Source organism: Myotis nattereri, assembly GCF_964212035.1.
Source record: "Myotis nattereri genome assembly, chromosome: 1".
Taxonomy (NCBI): domain Eukaryota; kingdom Metazoa; phylum Chordata; class Mammalia; order Chiroptera; family Vespertilionidae; genus Myotis; species Myotis nattereri.
Genome location: NC_138075.1, coordinates 11,822,526 through 11,842,984, shown reverse-complemented (window position 1 = coordinate 11,842,984; position 20,459 = coordinate 11,822,526). Strand labels below are relative to the sequence as shown.

The 20,459-nt window shown below is 46.1% G+C and overlaps 1 protein-coding gene across 3 annotated transcripts in view; it reads left to right on the top strand.

The window, feature by feature from the left end:
* TDP1 (tyrosyl-DNA phosphodiesterase 1) overlaps positions 1–20,459 on the top strand; it is a 50,365-nt gene that overhangs the window by 6,082 nt on the left and 23,824 nt on the right. For all 3 annotated transcript variants that reach the window (XR_013997031.1, XM_081110848.1, XM_081110847.1), the window contains exons 4-13: positions 423–478; positions 4,062–4,158; positions 6,783–6,817; positions 11,599–11,691; positions 13,820–13,987; positions 14,419–14,497; positions 15,689–15,874; positions 16,778–16,826; positions 17,705–17,771; positions 19,113–19,220. Coding sequence is in view for 2 of the 3 variants with exons in the window: in XM_081110848.1 (XP_080966974.1) it covers positions 423–478; positions 4,062–4,158; positions 6,783–6,817; positions 11,599–11,691; positions 13,820–13,987; positions 14,419–14,497; positions 15,689–15,874; positions 16,778–16,826; positions 17,705–17,771; positions 19,113–19,220 (938 nt within the window). In the remaining variant the exon portion in view is untranslated. The remainder of the gene's footprint in view (positions 1–422; positions 479–4,061; positions 4,159–6,782; positions 6,818–11,598; positions 11,692–13,819; positions 13,988–14,418; positions 14,498–15,688; positions 15,875–16,777; positions 16,827–17,704; positions 17,772–19,112; positions 19,221–20,459) is intronic.

Sequence of the window (20,459 nt, the reverse complement as noted above, 5' to 3'; positions counted from 1 at the left end):
TGCCTGTTTGCAAGACTAGCTCCTAAGTTAGGCTGAAAGCGGATGGTCTCTTCTAAAAGTCCTTTTTATAATCACCAAGGGGGAAAGGGACACATTTATAAGCCCTTTTGTTTAAATTAATCAGAGATCCCTCAGAAATAGCCAATACAAATGCCCCCAAGCACGCAGATATAATTGCCCTCGAACCTGCTTTCTCACAGGCTCCTCCATTGACTCAGACCCCCCTCGGCCACGCGTTCCCTTCAAGGCGTATCGCAGGTTGGTTTATGAGTATTGTGGCAGAACTGTCTGGGCTTATAAATAAAATATGTAGTTCATCATTATTTTAGAGTTTCTTTCAATCAAATAACCACCCAGCTCTCCGTATAGACTGCCTGGTTAAGTCCTCCGTGACTGACTTGCTTTTCTTTCCCCCCATCTAGTTTAACTACTGTTTTGACGTGGACTGGCTCGTAAGACAGTATCCACAAGAGTTCAGGTGAGTCCCCGAGATGATAGATGGCATTAAAACACAAGATCTGTGCTTCTCAGGCAGCTGCCGGCCATCTTCGTTGAACATCTTTTGAAACCTTCCTGATCATACAAACATTGGGAAAACAGCATTTTTTTTTTCTATTCTAGCTAATCACCTGTATTCCTTATACAGATTTGACCATTTTCCTCCATTTCTCTGTCCAGAAGTAGATCAGGACAACTTCCATCCCACATAAGAGAACTTTGTGTCCAGTGTTAGAGTGAAGGAAAAGAGCGCTGCCCTGTCCCCTCCCCCCTGCTGCCCAGCCCGGTGAGCATGCCCACCCGTGGCCAGCGTGCCAGGCATTACTTGGCACATCAACACTGTTCTGAGAATCACTTCCTAAATGATTCTCCTTGTAGTTTGAGTTAATAAAGGGGTCCCAGGGCCTTCCCTTACTCAGCGGATGGAGGTGATGGGTTTCAGTCTGTCTCCTGGAGTTCCTCAGCCTGGGGTCCAGCAATACAGACTGAACAGCATCGCACAGTGATGTGCGCCATCCTGGTTTCTAACACATTTACACGGCAGGCTCCGTAACAGCAAGTGAGGCCGAGGAATGCGCACGCAGGAGGAATGATTGTCAGGTCCTCAGAGTCCTGGGTTCGTTTAGGAACCAGATGGTGGAAATCATCATTAACAGTAGATGAAATGCCATTGAAATTTCCCAGGGCGCTGGCACTCAAGGGCTTGTATTTGGCCTGTGACCCATAGCATTCATTTTAGCTGCGTGTGACAGAAAACCCAAAATAACAGCAGCTTAAACAAGAAAGAAAAAATTTTTCCAACCTAAGAACTCCACGAGGTAGACATTTAAGATCTGGATTGGGGGCCCTCATGGTTCTCAGAGAATTAGCCTTTCTGTCTTTCTGTCCTGCTGCCCCCACATGTGACTTTAGTTCTGAGTCACCTTGAGGTCCAGGATGGCACCTGGAGCTCCGATCCCCGGTCTGTGTTCCAGGTGGCAGGAAGGAGAAAGGGGAGAAGGATGAGAGGGCCACATCCCAGCCAGGCCCCCTCTGAGCAGCCTTCCTGAAGTCCCACGGAACACCTGCTTATATTTCATTGAGCGGCAGTCACAGGACGATGACTGGCTCTGAAAGAGGCTGTGAATGAGGTTTTGCTGAGCACACCCTGTCTGACTACGGTCGGGATTTGTTAGGAACAGAGAGAACGGACATCAGGAGGCAGCGAGCCATCTGCATGGGCTCCTGGCCATAGATGTCCCTGTTAGTTGCACCGGCACCTTTTCGTTATTCGTCCCTTTGCTTCTCAAAGACCTTGAAATCGAATTGCCACACCTTTCAAGTCCTGCTGCCCCCACGTGTGACTGTCAAGTGTTGCCAAAGTATAGACCACAACTCCTTGTGTATCTGTTACGGGTTGAATTATCTCACCCCAACAAGGATCTGTTGGAGTTCCAACCCCCCCAGTCCCTCAGAATGTGACTTATTTGGAAGTAGCTTTTTTGGGGGATAATCAAATCAAAATGAGGTCATTAAGGGGTGTCTTACTCTAATGTGACTGGTGGCCTCATAAGAAAGAGAAACTTGGACACAGACACAGGGAGAACACCGCCAGGAGCTAGGACAGGCCTGGAGCAGACCCTTCCCTCCCAGCCCCACAGGGAACCAACCCTGCTGACACCTTGCTCTCAGCCTTCTTGTTTCCGGAACCAAGAGACAAGTCCTGTTTCTAAGCCCCCGGGTTTGTGGTACTTTATTAATCCCCCCACCCCCAACAAACTTGTCCGGTACCCCCTGGACTCTCATAACTGATCGGGGACGGAAGAGTCCTGCCTTCCCACACCCACTCGCTGCTCAGTGCTCCTGGGGAACGCCAACCATCAGGAGCTGTAAGGAGGAGGAAGGACCTAAATGTCAAGTTAAGGCAACATCCGGAATTTACAGAGAGAAATTCTGATCTTGGAGATTGTACTGCCTTATGTCGTCATTCAGATACTGCCATAGAGGGGCTTTCCAGAAAAACAGACCAACGGGAGATACAGTACAGTTGGCTCAAGAGGGAGAGAACAAGTTCGCCCTCCACGTTTTGTTTCTACCTTGGGCTGCCAGTGGACTGGATGAGGCCCCCCCACATTGGAGTCCACCCATTCAAAGGCCACTCTCATCCAGAAACACCCTCACAGACACACCCAGAAATGATGTTTTATATGAACACCCCTTGGCCCAGTCAAGTTGACACATAAAATGAACCATCACAGCCTTTTTGTGACGGTTTATGGAACCAATAAATTTGAAGGAGTTAATGCAGATTTCAACTTCTGTCAGTAATGGTTAATCTCTTTATTTTTAAGAAAGTCCTTATGATCTGATAACAGTAGTTATTTCTAGGTGGTAGCTGTTTGAGTTCCTCTTACCTTGTCCTCTGTCTTGTTTTTCTAGTTGTAAAATAGAAAAAAGTTGGGAAGGTGTGGTTTCTTAGTTTTATTTGAACTAACATGTTATAAAGTTCTTGGGGATTAGTTAGCTAGGTGCTTGTACCTGAAGTGCATTTTCTATAATGTTTCTTTTTAGTTGCATGTTGCCCTTCACATATGGTAGAGAATCATTCTGCACCGTGATTGATACATGTGGAAGTAGCTACCTTTGTTCATCTTGCTTGATTGTTCCTTGAATAAAAATCCAATTTTTGTTTTGTTGGGTGTGCTTGTAAAGGTATATTGACTTCTAAGGATTATCTCACTTTGAATTAACTGGAGAAGATCATAGTTCCCTTAAAAGCCTTTTAATCTATTCTTGAAGAGTATTCTCTTTTTTAAAATATATTTTTATTGATTTCAGAGAGGAAGGGAAAAGAGAAAGAGATAGAAACATCAATGATGAGAGAATCATTGATTGGCTGCCTCCTGCACACCCCACACTGGGGATCAAGCCCGCAACCCGGGCATGTGCCCTGACCAGGAATAGAACTGCGACCTCCTGGTTCCTAGGTCAACACCCAGTCACTGAGCCACGCCAGCCAGGCCTGAAGAGTATTCTCATGTTGTCCTTTAGGAATTAAAAAATACAGCCTTTTCAGTGTACCTTGGGCTCTGTTTCATTGAAATAGAACCACCTTTAATGAGTCTGCCTGCTGCTTTGGACCTGGGCCTGTTCACTCTTGTGTCCTGGGAGTCTAGTGCAGTACCTAGCACACAGTAGGAGCTTGGTGAATGTAGGCCTGGTAAGGTCCCAACAGCAGGGAAGGAGAAGAGCATCACACTATACAACAGCAATATTGTGTCCTTAATCCGTCTGAATTTAAACATATTAACACAGAGCTAACTCTGTGCCCTTTGGGACCAAAGAAGATAATTCACAATCAAAGGCTTGCCTGAGTCACAACCCCTCTGAGTCGAAGTAGAGCTTCAGGATCGGACCCCATGAGCCCATTGGAACGGTAACTGGTCAATGAAGATGAACTGACCTGTCCTGGTAGCCCACGAAGGCCAGAAGCACGTGTGGGGTGATAAGGAAGCTGGGGTTCCCTCACCAGGCAAGAGTCCCGCTCTGTGAATGATGTGTTTCACATGCTCTGGCCTCTGCAGGAAGAAGCCGATCCTGCTGGTGCATGGCGACAAGCGAGAAGCTAAGGCTCGCCTGCACGCCGAGGCCAAGTCTCATCAGAACGTTTCCCTCTGCCAGGTAAGCTGCTCTTGCCGTTATGCTTGGTCTGAGAGTTGGAAGGAAATTTAGACATTTCATCTTTCTACCTGCCGAGTGCAGGAATCCTCTCTCCCGCATCCCCCACAGGTATTGTCTAGCTTTGGCTTGAATGCTTCCTGAGGTAGCCCTTGTGGTTAGAAAAATTTTTCTTTATGCTGACCTCATATCTCTGTATCGGAGTTCTTCAGGGAAACGTACACATCTCTGTATGTATGGGGGCTGCTAGCAAGTCCAAAGTCCAGGGAAGAACAGGTGTTTGAGTCCACAGGCAGCCTGGAGACCAAATTTTCTCTTCCTTGAAGGAGTTGGTCTTTTTTTCTCTTGAGGCCTTCAGCTGATTGGATAAGGCCCACCTACATTGTGGAGGGTCATCCGTTTTAGTCTAACAAATACTTTCGCTGCCACATCTGACCAAATGTCTGGATGTTGTGGCCTAGATAAGTTGACACATAAAATTAACCATCACAACCTTCCTCTTTGTGACTTCCACACATCGGTCCTAATCTTTCCCTCTGGAGCACATGCAGTAATTCTCCCCCTAGCATGTGTCGGTGGTTCTTATGTTTGAAGACATCTCCTTAGTTGTCTCACATTGTTCAGCTGTATTGGATGTACCATGGATCCCCTGTCTCTCCCCAACTTCCAGTCCTCCTCTGGTTGCCACTAGTCAGCCAGCGTGCCTCTCAAAACCTGGGTCTCAGCACTGTGATTCAACCACGTACTTTCTATAGTTGGAATTTGAAAGCATTCCTTTTCCCAGCATATCTGTAGCTCACTTCTACACAGATAAGCCTTAGCTTAGCCATTGCCTAAAATCCAGTTGTTTTGCTTTTGCTTTCCCAAGCAGAAGAGTTTAAACTGCAGTAGGATAGCTCTCATCAGACTAAAAAAAAATAACACAGTGATTAAATAAATAGAAATCGAGTTTTTCAAAGACTACTTGTCCTGAGAAGTTTTAGAGACATTGTGGCGTGCCTGCTGGTGTGCTCCAGACCGGCCACTAGAGGGCGGAACGAGCTGCAGTCTTTCAAACCTTGCGCAAAGAGCTATTCAGAAGCTCCCAGATGTAGTCAGGGGTGCAGAAGGTTTGTGGCCCCAGCCTGGCCTATTGAAATACCTTTATGCCTTGTCTGTAAGATGCATTATTGACGTTGACATCAGTCAAAGAATCTGTATGCTAACACTTCTGTTTCGTACATGTGGGGCCAGAGGTCGGAGATTGAGGCCTGGGTTCTGTCCCAGCTCTCCGTGTACTAGCGGTGTCATCCTGGGCTCATCGCTGAACCTCAGCCCTCCATGGTTAAGTGGGCTGCTCATGCTCTTCTTCATTGGGGTGTTGTACAGGGATGTGGTGCATGTGCACCAAAAGCGCCCATTAAATATTACCTGTTGAAGTTACTATCAATCCTGATTTTGTGCTTAGACTTGCCCCAGATCAAATGACTTATAACAAACCTAAACTCAAAAGCCACGTCTCTTGACCGTTTCCTTTTCCAGCTAAATATCAATTTACAGTGTGGCAGTCTTCATTCCAGTTTTGTCATTTTAAAGACATCAAATACAGTTCCCTGTTCTCTCTTCTGTGGCCAGACAAACGCATGCTGGGCTGTGAGCACCCCACGTGCTGAGTGTGAGAGGACAGTGACGGGCCACCTGTCCGTGAGCATCTCCAGGACAGGGCCTGTGCCCTCCGCTGTGTGTTCAGTTGCTTCACTGCCTCCAGCAAACGGATCCACCCCCCTGTCCTGTGGCCGGTGGGCGGGGCTTGCAGCAGTACTGCCAGCACAGGCCCCGTTCCTACGCGCTTGAAACACTTTTTCTCACTTACTCCTGACAACACAGAATCCCCTAACAGCACCATCATTTGAAAGAGCAGTAAGATGAAGCACGGAGATTTAAATATTTTTCAAAGTCATGCAAAGTTGTGAAGCTAGGATTTGTGCGTTCCTAACTGCTATTTTGACATTTCTATTTTAACTGTCTCCTAGCCTACATCTGGGGCATAGTCTGTTTAACCAAGGTCTTGCTATATATACTGGGTGTTAGATAAAATGTTTTACTTCTCCACTCATGCCTCATTTATACGTGAAGGTATCATTTTGTAACAAGAAAATGGATTTAACATATTCTTTGTTTTCAGTGCTTGTTATGTTACTAATGTAAGAAAACTTCGGTTTTAACATCACAACACAAGTCTTTCTGATGCCACCATTCAGTGTTTTTTGAATACGCGCTGAAAACTTTTTGCATTTGTTAATTTCTGTATAAGTCACATTTCTCATTTTAAAACTTTGCATAGAGTCTCATTTGTTTTTATTAGTTTTTGACAACTAAAGAAATTAGGCTCTTTAACTTCTAATTACTATAATTAAAAGTGCAGAAAGTATTGAATTATTCTGGGTAACTTTTTAAAAAATAAAGTTTTTTAAAAACAAGCCTCACTGGATAGTATAAAAGCTGTATAAAAGCTTGTCCACTAGAGGGCAGTAAAAGCAGTTAAAAAAAAAAAAAAAAAAAAAAAAGACCTGAACCGTTTCTAATTTAATTTCCAATAGGTAGGGATATTGAGTTTTTTTTAACAAGTGACTTCTTTTTCATCCTAGGCAAAGTTGGATATTGCATTTGGAACACACCACACGTAAGCAATTTTTATGAACTGGGGAGAGGGTATGGTTTTAATAGGTCAAAGGATGCTATTCAGAAAGGCCCTTGAAGGAATTCGGTGTGATGATTTTCCTGGGGGCGGGAGAGATGTTGGGAGGATGCTATCAGTAAGGAATCGGAGCAAATGGAGTTGTTTTCTAACAGCCTGAAGCTACAATACTTTCCACACAAAAGCCTGAATCCCTGGTGCCGTTTCCGCTTTTCTGTTCAGGACATTCGCTGTAGGAGAATAGATCCTGTGGTTTGTGGTCAGTGGTTATGAGTGACTGTATGTGTGTCAGTAACGCGCTGTGGATTCCACTACGTTAAAGAGAGTCTTTTATAAGATTCTCAGTCGCATCAAATAGAGAATATTGTTAGGTCAGCTCCATCCTGTGATTGAGAAAAAAAACACCATTTTACAAATGTTGTCAACTCAAGAGGCTGATGCCTGTCACTGCTCAAGACAGCTCAGAAATTTCTTCTAGAATGCTCTTCTGAAGTCTGCCAACCAGACAGGAGGAACCTGTGTTACTTCCTACTTGGCACGTTGCGCCGATGTCCGCTGGGCTCCTGCTAACTCTGGACTCCTGCTTTAGGTTAGTCCTGCGGCTGTTTCTGCTGAGCCCTTTTACATAATTGGTTCTACAAATGAGAATAAGGACTAGACATGGTTGTCCCTATTTCAGCCTTTTTTTATAAAGCACGTTTCTCTAGGAAGGATTTGTGAAGTGAATGTGACCGAGCCTCACCTGTCTTGTAGACCAGCAGTGGAAATGGGTAGCTGGCGGCTTCCGGCATGTTCCTTCAGGCGTCTGTCTGTAGGGCAAAAGGGAATCTCTAGGAGGGAGTGTGAGTCTTTCTGTGATCACTGGTTTTCTGATGGTACGGTGCCCTGAAATGAGAGCACACGTTCATCTTTCTCTCTATCCACTTAAAACTGTATTGTCCAGTTTGCTTCAAGAAAAAGGAACCAGAGCTAAAAGAGTTGAGCCATTTCGTAGATGAGACCTACCGATCCTACGTTATCTGCTCTTAGATGCTCTTGGGTAAATGTTGCAGCATTTACCGACCATCCCTAATTGGAAGCTGCGGTCTAATAGAGGACAGGTCTGAGGGCTGTTGAGGGTGGACTCAGGCACCGCAGGATCAGTTGTTGTGTGTGTCACACTACGCTCACGGGATGCTAATTCAGGCAGAGGACACAGAATGGCGTTGTGTAAGGCGGCTCAGCATCTTCCCTAGACCCCTGGTGCCAGGCCCCTGTGCTGGCCACGCCTTCTGTGCCAGCAGTCAGCATTTCGAGGACAGAGTCGCTCTGTATTCCACATGCTAGCAAGTAGTCACGGAGCCTGTGCCTTTGTCCAGGAGGGCTGGGTGTGCTGGGCCTGGCCAGGGTCTGACACACGGATGTGCAATTGAACCTTCATTGCATAGACCGGAGGCCCCAAGCGGATAAGCAGTTTTCCCTGGGCCAGTCCTGGGGACGGGAGTTTTTGTTTGCTGGCTGCTCCGATGGACTCATTGTTTCCTGTGGTCCATCCTGCCCTCCCCAACACACAAACCACTTGGCAAATTCATTCCTCCTCCTCCCCCCCACCCCCCTGGATTCACCCTTAAATGCCTAAGGGAGTAATTAGGACCTTTCCCAACCACATAGAATGTGTAGTTTGCATTTTGTTAAAATGACAGTCTTGTAGGAGATTGAACTCGTATCTTGTAATCACTGTCCATTGCTCCTTTTAAAATGTTTTAGAAATTATTCATTAAATATCTATCATATTCTTGAGACACAGCTCTGGGGATATAACGAGTTTGGGACAAAATGGGTTTTGTTCTTGCAGCTTTTAGCTTTTTGGTCAGAGAGGCAAGACAAACACATGAGTTAGTAAAGGAGGAAAGCCTTGCAGCTCATGGTGAAGGGGTGGAAACCGCCTCCCCATCGGGGCGGAGTGGAGTGGCCACAGTAAGTAGGAAGTGGGTTGGAGACGGTGCTCATGTTAGCAGGCCTGTGTGGGCTCTGTGCAGAGCAGCTGGAAATGACCTGATGCAGCTGTCTTGCAGGAGCCCATAGTCCAGTGAGGCACGTTAAGCATTCTCTGTCCGTGTCTCTGAAGGATGTCGTACACTTCCAGGATGTCTCTCACAAGGCGTTAGAATTCTAAAGCGTTGCTGTTCCCCCAGAACTAGGAGCAAAGTTAGCTCGCATGGCCCTGAGAATTGGAGGCGGGAAGGAGGGAGCCAGAGCAGCTCCACGTCCAGTTCCCTGTCTACCAGGAGCCAGGTGAACTAACGGGCTGACCACAGGATGGTAGGGCAGGCTTCTTCCCACTCCCATCCGCAGTCCTCACCCCGATCACACCTCGCCCACTCCTACCCCTGGCGTGGTGAAGCCACGTGCAGTGAGAGGACCATCCGCATGTCTGATCCAAACAAGCTCTTCCTCGGGCTCATTCTCTGACCACCGTCTCCCAGCCACAGGCGGTGCAGCTGGAGTGGGAGACGGCGCCCGCTCTGGGTTACCGGGGGCACTGCGTGCTGGCATCCCGTGGAGCCTCTAGGGTGGTGCCTGGCACACGGGCCCTTCACAGGAACAGCTGCAGATTTAGGACGTGTCCCTTTTGCTGCCCCCACAGCTCAGTAGGCAACATGCAGGTCAGCGTTCTTTGAGGGAGACCCTATTTCTTACTCTTTATCCACTTTAAATTGTGGCTTGATTGGCATGTGCCATTTTATCTCTGAAAGGATGCAAGCGACTCCCTGGATCTGTTCACGGTTCTGTTTGCGGGACTCACTGACATTCGTGCCTGATTTCCCTGATCAGTGTGCCTAATGGGAATATTTGTAAAACTCATATCATGGATTCATAGCTGGCTTATTCTTAGTGACAGTCAGCTGCTAGTTTGGTAACTGTGCACATAAATTTGCCCAGATTTCAAGGCGCACATGTCATACACGGGAAGATTGGCCCACCAGCTGTCATTCCTGCAGCTCTGCATTCATTTACCGTTTGCCAGCTCGTGTCACGTTCTCAGCGTGGCAGGAGCTACCTCTCACTCTCTGTCCTTCCGTTCTTTTCCGCATCGTTTTATGCTGGCTCCATCCTGTCCAAACAGTACCCATGCTGTTTATTTTCCCCCAGTGTGAACTGACTTACGTCAGTGAACATGAAGGAGCATTTTGGCCTCAATAGAAATGAAAAGCCAGGGCAGCGTTAGTGCCTTGAGGAGTGAGTCTCTGGTTGGGTAGAGAGAGCGCTTAGATTCCTGAAATAATTAGAAAACAAGCAGGAAGCTACAAACCATCCAACAGCAGATGACGAAAGAAAGGAAGGCGCTGAAGGACGAGTGGGAGTGTTTTACACCCACCTCAGTGCACACTGTACTTCATCTCACAGCAACCCTGTGAGGTACGAAGGGCTTCATCCTTCACGTTACAAGGGTAAAAAAAACCCCAAAAAACAAGGTTCGGGGCCATGGAATGATTTAGGGTCGTATGGCTTCTCCCTGGTGGAGACTGGAGCTTAGGTCTTGCAACTTCAGCTGGAAAGCTCTTATTTACACAGTATTCCCTCCCTCTCACTGTTACTAAAGTAAGAGAAGTGTGTCTGATCACTAGCGGCCTGGGGCAGCCCCGTGGGGAAGAGAGGACGCAACCAGGACTGATGTGAGTTAATGGAGAAGGAAAAGGGGAGGCTGACCTCAAGCCCAGGCGCACTGGTGACAGGTGTGGCATCTATGGAGCATGAAGATGAAGCCTCTTGCACACTCTTTTTAACTGCGACCCACCATAAGAAATACTTTTGAGCCAAGCCAGTGTGGCTCAGTGGTTGATCATCAACCCATGAACCAGGAGTTCACGGTTTGATTCCAGTCAAGGCACATGTCCAGGATGAGGGCTCGATTCCCAGAAGGGGCATGCAGAAGACAGCCAATCAGCGATCCTCTCTCATCATTCATGTTTCTCCCTCTCTGAAATCAATAAAAATATGTTTAAGAAAGCAAAAAAAGTATATTTGACCTTTCAGTCTACCACATGCATCCATGCTTATGGCAAAACAAGTTTCATGAACCAATACTGAACTTAAATATATTCAATGCACTGTTGAGTTTATTATTTATTCTTTTGCAATTTTTTTTAAATGCTAGTAATGACACAGCAAGAGGTTGTGGCCAAACTTTAAAAAAACATTGGACAAGCCCTAGCTGGTTTGGCTCAGTGGATAGAGCGTCGGCCTGAGGACTGAAGGGTCCCAGGTTCGATTCTGGTCCAGGGCATGTACCTTGGTTGTGGGCACACCCCCAGTGGGGGATGTGCAGGAGGCAGCTGATCGATGTTTCTCTCTCATCGATGTTTCTAACTCTCTATCCCTCTCCCTTCCTCTCTGTAAAAAATCAATAAAATATATTTTAAAAAAATAAAAAAACATTGGACAAGAAGGTTCCTATTGTCCCTAATAGGAACAGATGATGCTGAATAGATAATGAGGGCCAGTCTGGAAGGGAGGGGTCTGAAGTGTCAGGACTGGCCATGTGGATGGGACGGGGCAAAAGTTCATGGACCACCAAGTACTCAGAGCATTTTGGGAGGTAGTTTTCTACCTACCACTGAAGCAGACTTTGATAATGTGTAGAAGAAAGGAGGATTATAGTTGTTAAAAGTTTGGGTAATATAAGAGTTTGAAGAATTCCTTTAGCTATTACATTTGCATTAGAAAGATATTACATTTTTTGAAAGTAATGTTAATGCCTTCTGATGCCTTTTCTGTTTTTAAAGGAAAATGATGCTCCTGCTATACGAAGAAGGCCTCCGGGTGGTCATACACACCTCCAACCTCATCCGTGAAGACTGGCACCAGAAAACGCAAGGGTGCGTAGCTTCTGTTCGCTTTACGGCAGTGACTGTGTGCGCGAAGACAGGGCAAAAGCCAGAACATTTGCTTTATTCTTTTGTTTTTCTGTGTTTTTAATTGTAAAAATCCCACACACGGCATAGAAAAAATACACATGCAGAGAAAAAGATTGCATTCTTTAGTATCTCTTCCCCCAATTTCTCTCTTGAGGCAACCAGAGTTAACAGTTTAGCATAATCATGCATGTCTGTCTCTATCATAGATGTACACACAGATCAATATCTACACACGGGTAGGTTTTTTTCGTTTTTTATAAAATGGGATCGTACACACACTCCAGCCCAATCCATCCAAGTATTCGAGGCAGGAAAGGGGATGCAAAGTGCAAGTTCTGAGCCCATTATTTTTCTAGTAAGACCCAGTGGATAGCCTTCTGGTCTCCACTTCCCCCTGCTCCCACTTGTACGCAGGCTTGCCACTTCCCAGGGGGCATCAGAGGAAAACTTGGGGGTTAGTCAAGTGCTAAAAATCCCCCCCCTGCCCCCGCCAATCCCTGTAGCTTCCCATGAAACACATCTGCACGGTGTGTCTCATGGGGTTGTGAATCTCAGAGAATCCAGCGTGGGATGGTTCAGGCTTAGTTTATATCGCCGACCCTTTGTCCTTGTGCACGGATGCCGGGTCTAGCTTTTCATCTTTTCTCAAGAGGGGTTTGGGTTTAGTTTTAGGGATTAGCCCAAATCAAATTTTAACCATTGTTCTCCCTCCAGGTCAGACCTTCCTGGTGACAAGCTGTAACTCGCCTTTCTTTCATTTAAGCCATGTTGTACATCTTTGCCTTCTGGAGGTTAACAGCCTTCTGTGTTAGAAGAAACTCAGGCATTCCTCTAGCAGCGTTTTGGGGTTCAAGTATTCACTGTCATTCTCCCCCACAGACCTTGCCACAGTTCATTGCCCAACCTGTGCTAGAACCCCTAACGTGGGATGTATTCGCTGACTGAGCCCATGTCCCATTTTTACTCCTTCATTTAAAAACATCATTGGCTGGGCAGTAGCTTTACATGGTTTAAAACTCAAAAAGTAGCAAGGGTGTGGAACTCCCTGCAGATTCCCTCTCGCCACCCGGATCGGGCACTGGTATCTCGGGTTAGTCCAGGTTCTCCTCCCAAGACTCTGCAGTCTCATGCAGTGCGTTGTCATCTGTTAAGAAAGACATTTAAAGGCAGTTATCATGTGTCCCCTTCCTCAAGGCCCTGCGGACCCTTTTCTGTATGTAGGTGTCCCTGCTATCCTTTGCAGCCGCCCTTGGTCCACCGTTTAACTTCTCACTTTTAAACTTATTTGCCCTGTGACCATTTTCTCATCTTATTTTGGGAAATGTGAAAAATGCCTCACACCTCAGCATCTGGTTTAGAAAGTCATCATACATCATGGCTCTCACCCAACACCACCCTGTTTTCTTTGGGGGGAAAAGGATTAATGAAAGATGTCTTTCATATTTCATTTACTGTAGTATTTGACAGTCTAAGGTTTGTGTTAATCTAATATCATTAAATGTGGTATATACTCATTCCAGGCGCCAGGAATGTATATGTTATAAAAATACCCCCAAACTACTGTAGCATATACGTCACGATGTGTTTGTTTATTGAAAGTAGATTTGTTTGTACATTTTTCTCAGTATAACTGTTACTCTTTTCCATTTGACTAAAAAGCCACATTGAGATAGTCATGGGAACAGTCTTGCTGGGGTTACTACAGGTGGTGTGGGTTTGCTATAACAATTGAGGTTAAAACTATTGACTGTTGTCATCACGCCTCAGAAAGCAGTATGTAAGGCGTGGGAAGAAGGTGCGGTGACTGGATGAGAGGGAGCATGGAGCGGGGATTGGATTGGGAGAGGTGGGCAGAGGCTAGATCTTACTGGGTCTAAACTCACAGTGAGGTCTTCAAAAATAATTCTGAATGTGATGGAAGCTGTCCGAGTGGCACGGTCAGATTTATGTTTCGTAAGGATCTCTGCTCACCTGGTGGAGACGCGGTGAGAATTCCCCTCCTCCTCAGGGTGAGTGCAGAGTCAATGCAGAGAGGCCCTGTGACCAGTGGCCTTCCCGACGGTTAATAGGCATTTCTCTCCCGTTCCAGAATGTGGGTGAGCCCCTTGTACCCACGAATGGCCCATGGCACCCATGGGTCTGGAGAGTCGACAACACATTTCAAAGCCGATCTCATCAGCTACCTGATGGCCTATAACGCTCCTCCCCTCCAGGAGTGGGTAGATGTCATCCACGCCCACGATCTCTCCGAAACCAAGTACGTGCCATCTTCGAGGTTCGGGTGCTCACGGCAGGTGATACCTGAGAGCCGCACGGGGTCTGGAACGCAGGGTCTTGGAAGGAGGCTGAGTGCGTCGGCCGCCCTTCATGACGTGATGAAAGAGGAGGTTGTCGCTGTGTGTCTCCTGGGTCTCTGCCCCTAAAGGGAGGCAGGGACTCTTCCCATGCACCCTCGGCCTCCTGCTGGGTCACTCTGCAAGTGAGCGGCTCTTGGCCTGGCCCCTTCCCCTTGCAGGTGCCCCACCACTAGTGGCTGTGCTTGACAATGAGTTTCAGTATCAGCTACTTCTCTGAGGAAGCAGCCCGAGAAAATGGGCTGGCTCTTGGGACACTTTATGTGTATTTTGTGACTTGGGGTCCATAAATCACATCACTACGTTCTATAATTTACATCTTATATCTCTGTAGCGTTTACCTCATTGGATCAACCCCAGGACGCTTCCAAGGAAATCAGAAAGATAACTGGGGGCACTTTAGGCTTCGGAAGGTAACAGAATTTTTACTATTTTAACTTTTTTTTTAATTTAATGTGTATTATCTCCCTATTTATTTATTTATTTATTTATTCACCATCAAAATAATTGGTTTTATCAGGGTTATCTCCCTCTTTATTTATAATTGTATGTTGTAATGGCAGCATTACAATATATCTAGCACAATTTGAGGCAAATAGTAGGCACATGATAAATTGATTGCCTGATAGTTTTCAGTAATTTTTAAAGTTTTGTTATGCCTGTTCTATAGCTGTAGATTATTCTAGATGGACTTTTAGTTATATATCTTGTAACAGAGATAATCAGAGATTCCATTTTGTAGCACTTGATCAGCATACGAGAACTTTTAACATACAAATTTAACAAAGCAGAATGTAGTGTTGAGTAGAGGCTATAACAATTAGCTATAATATATTTTGTTTACCAAACCAGTGTCCTTAAGAGAATTGTTACTACAAAAATCACATTTGCTGCTGGTATGAAAATGAACATAGAAAGGTCTTTAACAAAATGAAACAACCAGCAAGTTGAAGATTAATATCTTCTTTATTGCTTTTTAGAAAACAGTTTACTGACCTTCTATAATAATAAAAGCATAATATGCTAATTAGACCAGACATCCTTCCAGATGAAGCCGGGGCTGCAAGGGAAGCCCAGGTCCTGGGTGCCAGAGGGAAGCCTGTCCTGGCTGGGGGTGGGGGGGGGATGGAGGAAGGCCTACTCTTCGGGTCTCTAGTAATAATATAATGTCCCTAAAATGTCTTTGTTAAAAGCCTTACTTCTTTTTCCATTAATTATTTATGTTATGTAAGAATTCCCCTTGGTTAATGAAAATTTTAGTGTGTTTTTTTTTTTTTTTTTAACTGAGACTACAGCGAAAGCAGGCAGGATCTCACAGCCAACATCTTTATGTCTTTTTTTCTTTTTTTTTTAGTATTTTTTTATTGATTTCATAGAGGAAGGGAGAGGGAGAGAGATAAAACATCAATGATGAAAGAGAATCATCAATCAGCTGCCTCCTGCTCACCTCCTACTGGGGGTTAAGCCCGCCACCCGGGCATGTGTCCTGACTGGGTCCTGACCGAGAGAGGTAGAGCGCTCTGGCTAAATGCATCGCATTGCAGGCAGATGCCCACACCTGGGTTCGGGTCCTGACTGTGGCTTTCACCGTCACCCTTTCACAGGTCCTGAAAGAGCACGCCTCGTCCATACCTAAGGCCGAGGCTTGGCCCGTCGTCGGCCAGTTCTCAAGCATTGGCTCCATGGGGGCTGACGAATCCAAATGGTTGTGTGCTGAATTCAAAGAGACGTTGGTGACCCTGGGGAAGGAAAGCAGGGCCCCCGGGAAAAGCGCTGCTCCCCTCCATCTGGTGAGTGCTCCTCCTCCCGCGTCCCTCGTCTGCAGTCTCTCGTCCAGGCGAGGAGTCAGTGGGCAGTCAGTCCTCCTCAGACGGAGGGTTTGGTTCAGTGGGTTGGGATGGAAATGGTGGTATTTGTAATCGAGTGGCCCCGTATCGGGGTGCTGGTGTGTGTGGTTCGGCCAAAGCTCTGCGTCCGCCACCAGCAAGCACTGATCATCCCTTCCAGGCTGTCAAGCCCAGGAAGAGATGTTGGAAACGCATCGCCTGCAGAATTATGAGCATTATTATTTACTTAGGCATCTTTGAGTTAATAGTTAATTTTGCATTTAATTCAGTGTTACTGTGACATGTCAGAGGAAAAACTCCAATGAAAGTGTGCTTTTTTATCATCAAACTAGAGGCCTGGTGCACAATTCGTGCACTCGGGGAGGGGGCCGGGGGGTCTCTCAGCCCGGCCTGCGCCCTCTCGCCTCCGGAGCCATCAGTCGAACATCCTTAGTGCTGCCGCAGAGGCGGGAGAGGCTCCTGCCACCGCCGCTGCGCTCGCCAGCCATGAACCTGGCTCTGGCTGAGCGGTGCTCCCTCTGTGGGAGCACACTGACCACCAGGGGACAACTCCTGCGTTGAGCATCTGCCCCCTGGTGGTCAGTGCGCATCATAGTGACCGGTCTTTCCACCATTCGGTTGATTTGCATATTAGCTTTTTATTATATAGGATTAATTACCAGAAATTCTGGTTTTTTTCCTGTAAATGGGAACTTTTTAAAATTTAGAGCATGTTTTATAAGCCTCTCAGTATTTTTAATGGAGATTTTATTTTCTTAAAAACTAATCAGCATTTCTTTTAACAAATAGTTCCTTCAGCATGGTACCTTCCAAGTGTCATTGGGAATTTTTCGTATTTCTTTTTAGATCTATCCTTCTGTGGAAAACGTGCGGACCAGCTTAGAAGGGTATCCAGGTAACTGTTGGGAAGCCTGCCACAATTGTATTTTTTGTGTATATTTCACAAATGCCCTGGCAAAAACTTCTAAAAACAAGAAATAAGAATTTTCTCATCCCCCTTGGGATGAGAAAAGTATGGGTTAGGAAATCGGAGATGATGTTTCTCTTAACTGGGTAAGAATCGTGAACACGGGTAACATTGAGCGCTAGTTATGTTCCAAAGATGGTGCAGGTGGCAGGTTGTGGATGTTATTTAACCCTCACAGTCACCCTCCGAGTGATTGCTCATCTCGTTTCTACCAATGAGGCTGCTCTAGCCTCTGCCACCAGCAGATTGGCTGTCCAGGCAAGTCATCCAGATGAAACCAGCTGCCCTACTGCTCTGTGCCCTTTCAGAACAGATCCAACATGCCTGGCTCTAATCTTTCTCTCAAATTCTAGGAGTTCTCATCCTAGTCTGCCCCAACTGTCCTGGTCTTAGGCTGAAACAGAGGCGCTCCACACCTCATCTTGCAGAAGGAAGCTAAGGATGTCTCGCCCTCATGAGGACGGCAGTTTGGGCCAGGATTCTTCCTAACACTTCAGATCTGTGCTGTTGCAGATATTAAATGAGCATCCGAAACCCCTTCCCTTTGCAGATAGTAAACACTTGCATTTAATATGCATCCCTCAGAAAGGAAGCCCACTGAGGGGGCGCAGCTAGTGCGAGTGCAGACATTTCCTGTCCAGGACGTGTTTTCTAAGATGAAATAATGGAAGCAGTTTTGTTTTTTTCCCCTTTAACTTCCTCACTGTTGTTTACTATAGATTTTGTTTATTATACTTTTTAATGAAGAATCCTCAAATTATATTGCATCCGTTTTATTATTTGCTTTATTTTTCTTCTTTCAAAAGCCGGGGGCTCTCTTCCCTACAGCATCCAGACAGCGGAAAAGCAGAACTGGCTTCATGCCTACTTCCAGTAAGTAATTGGCTGAGAATGCTGCTGTTGCTGCTTTGGGAACAAGAGTGTTATTTAGAGAACCTTACATAATATAGCTCAGCTACATATGTTAGTGATAGAAATCATTTTAAACAAGGTTTTGAACTTTATCTTTTGGAATAGGTTTTTAATACCAAAGAGTAAAATTTATCTCTGTGGCATTTCTATTTATATATGGGCACATAAAGAAAACGATAAATAAAAGAACATGTTGAGTAGTTTAGAATTTACATTAGTACCTTTTAGTTCATGTTTCCAGTATGTAAAATACAATCGTTCTCTCTGCATAGTCTTACCCTGCGTGCCTGCAAGCTTGCTGAGGGTGGAATCCTCACCAGCATGTGGGGTGGGATTTGGCTCGTTGGGAGAGTTCAGTCCGAGGTTGAATGGACGAGTGAAATGACTGCCCTCTGTCCTCGCTGCAGTAGTCGCACATCTGCCTGCTCCAGGCTGGTCCCAGTTCCAGGCCACTGTTTTGCTGGACAGCCAGAAACGAAGGCAGTTTGCATCCCAGGAGCTTTCAGTCTAACCCGGGATGCCATCAGGAGCCTTTCTTTAATGCTTTCTCGGGAGGTGGTTCCTTCCAGAGGGTGTTTCTTCAGATGGAGCGCCTCCCAGTATTGTCTGCCTCCCAGTGCATTGCATCATCTGATGATGGGCCTAGTCCTGATCGGACTCTGCAGACAGTCTGTTCTCTCGAGGCCCGTCCTCTGATAAGAGTTGTCACCTCGAGGTACAGGTCATTTTTCCCCATGGCCCCTGAGTCCTACAATGTTGGAAAGTTAGAAACCAAACGCAAGATATGCAAATATCAGCATCTGACTAAAGTATTTCTGACTTATCCTCCTGCTTTTCAACTTCCTATTGTGATATTCATATTGTTTGTATTTTTCCCATTTTGTATTTTGTTTTATCCGCAAACTTTTACTGATCCTCTACTCAGTAATGCCTGTGGAAGCACAGTTCGAACTTTTAGAAACAGTCCAGCTAGGAGACAAAATGTGAAGACATGCTGCTAAAAGCACAACAGTTTTTGATGCATGTGGGTATTCATGGCATAGAAGCCAGGAGTGTCAGGTGCCAAGAGATGCTTTTTGTGAGTGGAGGTACATTTTTTGTCTACATACCTGCACTCTAAAATGAACATGCATTATTCTGCTGTCTGAACAGAGTTTAAGAAGATACCACAGGTCATATCGAAGAGAACTGTGTGCTCTGGTTTTTAGATAATAAGAATCTGCTTTTCATGCTGTTTGCTAATATTAGGAGGATGACCGATTTGTATTTTCTTATCAGTGATTGTGTCTTTCCTGTCACTAGCAAATGGTCGGCTGAGACGTCTGGCCGCAGCAACGCCATGCCACATATCAAGACGTACATGAGACCCTCTCCAGACTTCAGTCAGATCGCGTGGTTCCTTGTCACAAGGTAAATAGTCCTTACATTCCTGATGGTAGGGATTTTGTAACTCCTGCTCTGAATACTGAATGGTTTCCCAAAGGTGATTTTATGAATTGTCATTAGTTTTTGCTGTGTGTGTGTGTGTGTGTGTGTGTGTGTGTGTGTCTTGAGCCTTATTTAAAGGAGGCCCATAACTAATCCCTTTGTAGAGAATGCAGTCATGGCCTGATCTACCCACATAGCATCCCAGCATTATCAAAGCACCCTTGAGAGACGTAACTCAAATAACAGAACATCTTAGAACCCCCAATGTAAGTGACACCTACCAGCAACTCCCTTCTTTTTATTTTTTTTTTATTTTTCATTTTTACTTTTTGGTGGTTTGCCCCTTATCTCAAAGTCAGAACATCCCAAACTGAGCTCACCTGTCTGGCAGATTTCTTTCCCAGCATCCCTCTGCTTTAGTGGCAGCTGCCCACTCTCGTCAGGCTGCAAGCCTACTGTGCTCTTGCCCTGTTCCTTCCTTTGAGAATCTGCAGCACTCACTGCGGTCCTTCCTGGGGGTGCTGGACACGCAGATGAAACAGTGGGATTTACGTAGTGGGTCTCAGATGCTCACAATTTCAGGGATGTCGGAAAACAGACACAGAAGTGTTGACGCCAGGAAGAGATCTGTTCTGTGGTTGAGGTGGGCAGGTGGGTGCTTTGGAAGTATCCATCAGAGCCTATTCATCCTTGAAATGTCTCAGACTTTGCTTTTCTCACCCCTGAAATTACCAGGGTAGATATTTATCACCTGGCCTTCTGAAATGGTCACCTCTCTGCTGTCCCGTCACATGGTTGTCCTCTTCCCAGGCCTGTCCTAGTTGTCCATGACCATTCGTCTTTTGCTCACACGGATTTTCCTCATTGTCCTGTGTTCAGCAGCCTCCCCGCTTCCTATGGACTGAAGCCCAGAGTCCTGTCCTCAGCCTGGCATTCAGACCTTGGCCACTCCATTCTCATCATTCTATCCTGTACCCCCAAGATGTGCTTCCAGAAACAGCCAGGCTGTCCTCCTTGCCCCTGATATCGTCCTGCCAGCAGCCTGTAGACTTTCCTCTCCTGATCCCTTGGTTGTCTCTCTCTGCCTGTCCAGTAGCTGCCCACGGAGTAAGAATTGTGCTCAGGGCTGGTCTCATCTCTTCCTGGAGCTTCGCCAGCCTCTGCTGGTCTCCCTCCTTCAGATCCTGATCCTTCGAGTGCACGTGCACTGCTGTCAGCTCC